This window comes from Triticum aestivum, chromosome 5B, assembly GCF_018294505.1.
Source record: "Triticum aestivum cultivar Chinese Spring chromosome 5B, IWGSC CS RefSeq v2.1, whole genome shotgun sequence".
Classification (NCBI taxonomy): Eukaryota; Viridiplantae; Streptophyta; class Magnoliopsida; order Poales; family Poaceae; genus Triticum; species Triticum aestivum.
This window is the reverse complement of record NC_057807.1, coordinates 348,984,889-348,988,574: the sequence shown is the minus strand read 5'-3', so window position 1 is coordinate 348,988,574 and position 3,686 is coordinate 348,984,889. Positions and strand designations below refer to the sequence as shown.

At 44.4% G+C, this 3,686-nt stretch overlaps 1 protein-coding gene across 1 annotated transcript; it reads right to left on the bottom strand.

Annotated features, from left to right (window-relative positions):
* Positions 1-1,766: 1,766 nt before the first annotated feature.
* On the bottom strand, positions 1,767-3,501 carry LOC123111805 (uncharacterized). The gene is made up of 2 exons (XM_044532687.1): positions 3,236-3,501; positions 1,767-3,069 (listed from the first exon to the last, which is right to left on the bottom strand). The coding sequence occupies exon 2, from the start codon at positions 3,043-3,045 to the stop codon at positions 1,912-1,914; it is 1,134 nt and encodes a 377-aa protein (XP_044388622.1). The 5' UTR covers positions 3,046-3,069; positions 3,236-3,501; the 3' UTR covers positions 1,767-1,911.
* Between the last annotated feature and the right edge of the window lie 185 nt (positions 3,502-3,686).

The window sequence follows — 3,686 nt, the reverse complement described above, 5'->3', positions numbered from 1 at the left end:
CATTTCTTTCCCCATGTGTCAAAACCGGAAGCCGTGGAGCTAATGGCCTGTAGGAAAACGCTGCAAGTTGGACGTGATCTGAATTTCCAGAGGATTCATGTTGAGATGGATTGCAAGGAGGCAGTGGGCATGATCAATGGAGCAAGAAAGAACCTCTCTCATGGGTACTATTGTTGAAGATATCAAGGGCCTCATGCAAGGATGGCAGGGTTGTAAGATCACCTGAAGAAGGCGATATGCGAATGAAGCTGCGCATATTCTAGCTAAAGTAGCTGTAGGTGAAGGGGTGTGTTGTATGGCCACATGCGCCATCTGAATTGTAATAGCAGACGAGATCCTGGATCATATTTAAAAATTTGATGTCTCCCTCAGAAAAAACATCCTCTCACTTTGTCCGAGACTCCATCACAACGGAAAAAGGAAAAAGGAAAAAAAAACACGATCGGGACCAAAAACAAGACCAATTGAGACGAAACCAAGGTCGTGGACAAAAATAATAATACTCCCTCCATTTACTTATAAAAGGCCGTAATAGAATATACATTTTGCATCTATACAAAGCCACCAACAACAATTGAGGCAACATTAATGATACTTTCTCATACTAGCAACCTATTTTAATACTTGCATGCATCCATAATACTCCCTCCGTTCCTCAATATAAGGTGTATTATTTTTCCAAAAAGTCAAACTTCTCTAAGTTTGACTAAGTTTATAGACAAAAATATCAATGTCTAGAATACCAAATCATTATCACTAGATTCATCATGAACTATATTTTTACATTTTATATATTTAGTATTATAAATCTTTATATATTTTGCTGTAAAGTTGGTCAAACATAGACAACAGTTGACTTTTTCAAAAACTAATACACCTTGTATTTAGGAACGGAGGGAGTAGCTTACATCCGTGAAAAAAAACTCAAACTAGATGGCGGTTTTAATACTCCCTCCGTTCGAAAATACTCGTTGGAGAAATGGATAAAAATGGATACATCTAAAACTAAAATACGTCTACATACATTCATTTCTCCGACAAATATTTCCGGACGGAGGGAGTACTTTGTACGGAACCCCTACGCCGCGCTTGCAAGGTCTACAGAAGAAAAGCTCGAACTAGACGAGGAAGAAATTGTTATTATTGATATGTTACTTGTAAACTTGGATCTTGAAATTGAAGCTTCAATTTGTTGTTTGATGAGATGGGAAAGAAATAACGAAATTGCTCCTCTTACGGACGGCAGTTACAAGAACTCCTACGGACAGACTTGGCAGAGTCTAATTTATCCCTCCCCTAATTTTCAGGTGTGGGGCCATCCTCTACCCAATCTAATGATGACACTTTCATCTGTGAAAGTCTAATTTATCCCTCCCCTAATTTTCAGGTGTGGGGCCATCCTCTACCCAATCTAATGATGACACTTTCATCTGTGAAAAAACAACCGCAAGTGTAGCACTGCCTAAGAAATACTCCCTCCGTCCGGAAATACTTTCATCAAAATAAATAAAAGAAGATGTATCTAGATGTATTTTAGTTCTAGATACATCTTTTTTTATCCATTTTGATGACAAGTATTTTCTGACGAAGGGAGTAGTAATTCTTATTAAGCCAGGGACAAAACGGGTCAGCATGAGGAAAAAACAAACTATTGAGGCTTAAAACACCACAGTTGATGCAAGGCATGAAACATAGCCAAGAAAAATCGATGTTTGGCAGCATCAACAGCAAACTCCAAAAAAATTATAAAACAAAATCTGCAGTCCAATAAATAAAGTAGTAGGAGTATTATTTTGTAAGTCCCGACTTACAGGTAATCATAACAGAGTGATGCATCCAGCCACTAGGTAAAGCTAACTAACTAGTACTACATGGCTCAGATTGGGATGATCGGATAGGTAATAAAACGAGTCAGAGCACACAGTGGATACTTAAGTTTTCAATGTTGTAACGTTGGGACTTGTGGTGGATAAGCTGGAGCCCGTCGGCGCAGCGGACCACCTCCACGCCAGTCAAGAGAGTTTGCACACCCCCATTTCCACCCAAACTCCTAATATTCTCCAGCTCGTCCTCCTCCTGGAGTGCAGACCTATCCTTCCTGCAGTGGGTCGCGATGCAAAACTTGCCCGAGCCCAGGTTCACCAAGGCACGCCCCACCGGCAGCAACTCGTCGGGGAGGAGATCGAGGTATTCCCAATCATGCAGGGGTGAAGGAGCAGATTCCGCCATGGCAGAGGATGAAAGGTCAAATGCACATAAGCGATTTTGCCAGGTGCCAGGGGCCTGGAGGCCGAACCAGAGTCCAAGCTCAGGGACATACTCTGCTGCGCGGTGGAAGGGCAGCACCCAGCTGCCAGTGTGGCTCCACACCTCCCTCGAAATATCAAAGGTGTATGTGCCGTTCTTGGATGACGCGCATATGGTGGAGTTGTCAATCACCGCCGCTGCAACAAGAGGACTGGTGCGGGACGGTGGAGACGGCAGAGGACTCCAGTACCACTTATTGTACAGCAACGGATAGGTAGATAGGCCAACCTTGCAGTAACTGAAGAACTCAAAGCTGTCGTCCAAGCTGTTCATGACGTAGAGGCCATGATCATCTTCGTGGTCCAAGAAATTGCCACTGCTGCATCGGTTCCTAATGGACACGGTGATGGAATCATACGGTTTGCAGAAGTATGAGCTGGGTGCGAGAACGAAAGACTTCATGTCCATATCGTAGACTGCGGAGTTGCAAGAAGGGTCAGTGAACATGACAGAGGACTCTCCCTGCTCAGGCAGGAGGGAGAAGAAACGCATGTTACTGGCGGCAGCAGTGCTGGGTGGCACCGAGAAGTTGACCAAAGTACTTGGCGGGCGCTTGCAGCTCGAGATCGTTGATGGCCATCCCCCATGCTTCTTCTTCCTTGCATTTGCATCTTCATGGGCTGTTGTTGCGTCTTTTGCTGTCGGATAGAAGAGATGAGTGGAGAGCTTGATGCGGCACAGCGAATACATTCTACTGCCATACTCGTGCAGGACCATATTCAGAAACTTGCGATCCATCGAACCAACTAATGCTCGAATACCCTGAGTCCCAAAGAGATAAAATACAATAGAATTAATTGACGAGACTTGAATACATCGGGACTACTGTAATAGAGAGATAAAAGGATGTGAAAGTTGCAATCTTTTGACGGGAACAAGAAAACCCAAAAAGTCCATATCTGCAGCAGTAATATGCAATTCTCTGAACCTCCAATTCCTAACTTCAGATCTGGAGCCTTCGGAACGCGAACTAATTCCGAATTTTCAGAACAAGGAACTCTGCTGAGCAGTCATAGATGCGAATCACGCACGAGCGCAGGGCATGGAGGGCTTAAGCTGCTCGATCAGCGGACATGCTTGTCTATCCAGCCATGGCCTGCTGAGCTTTTGGAGGTGGTGAGGAAGCGGTGAGAGGGTTGGAGAAATGCGGCGGCGTTGCGAGTAGGCGCAGATAATAGATCTAGGTCAAGCCCCTTCTATATATATCACTAAGCCAATGGTATTTGGACCATGGGCTAGACGAGTCTCCAGTTATCGCTGGGCTGGGCCGACCAGAATAAATAGCTTCTTTGGGCCTGCCCATGGAGAGCGCTCCTAGGACGGTTTTCTTCCCCAAATCACTTTTTTTAGGGGTCCCAAATCACTTCTTTTGTAACCAC

Coding starts and splice junctions, on each gene's coding strand:
- LOC123111805 (XM_044532687.1), bottom strand. CDS start 3,045: ATGGATCGCAAGTTTCTGAATATGGTCCTGCACGAGTATGGCAGTAGA.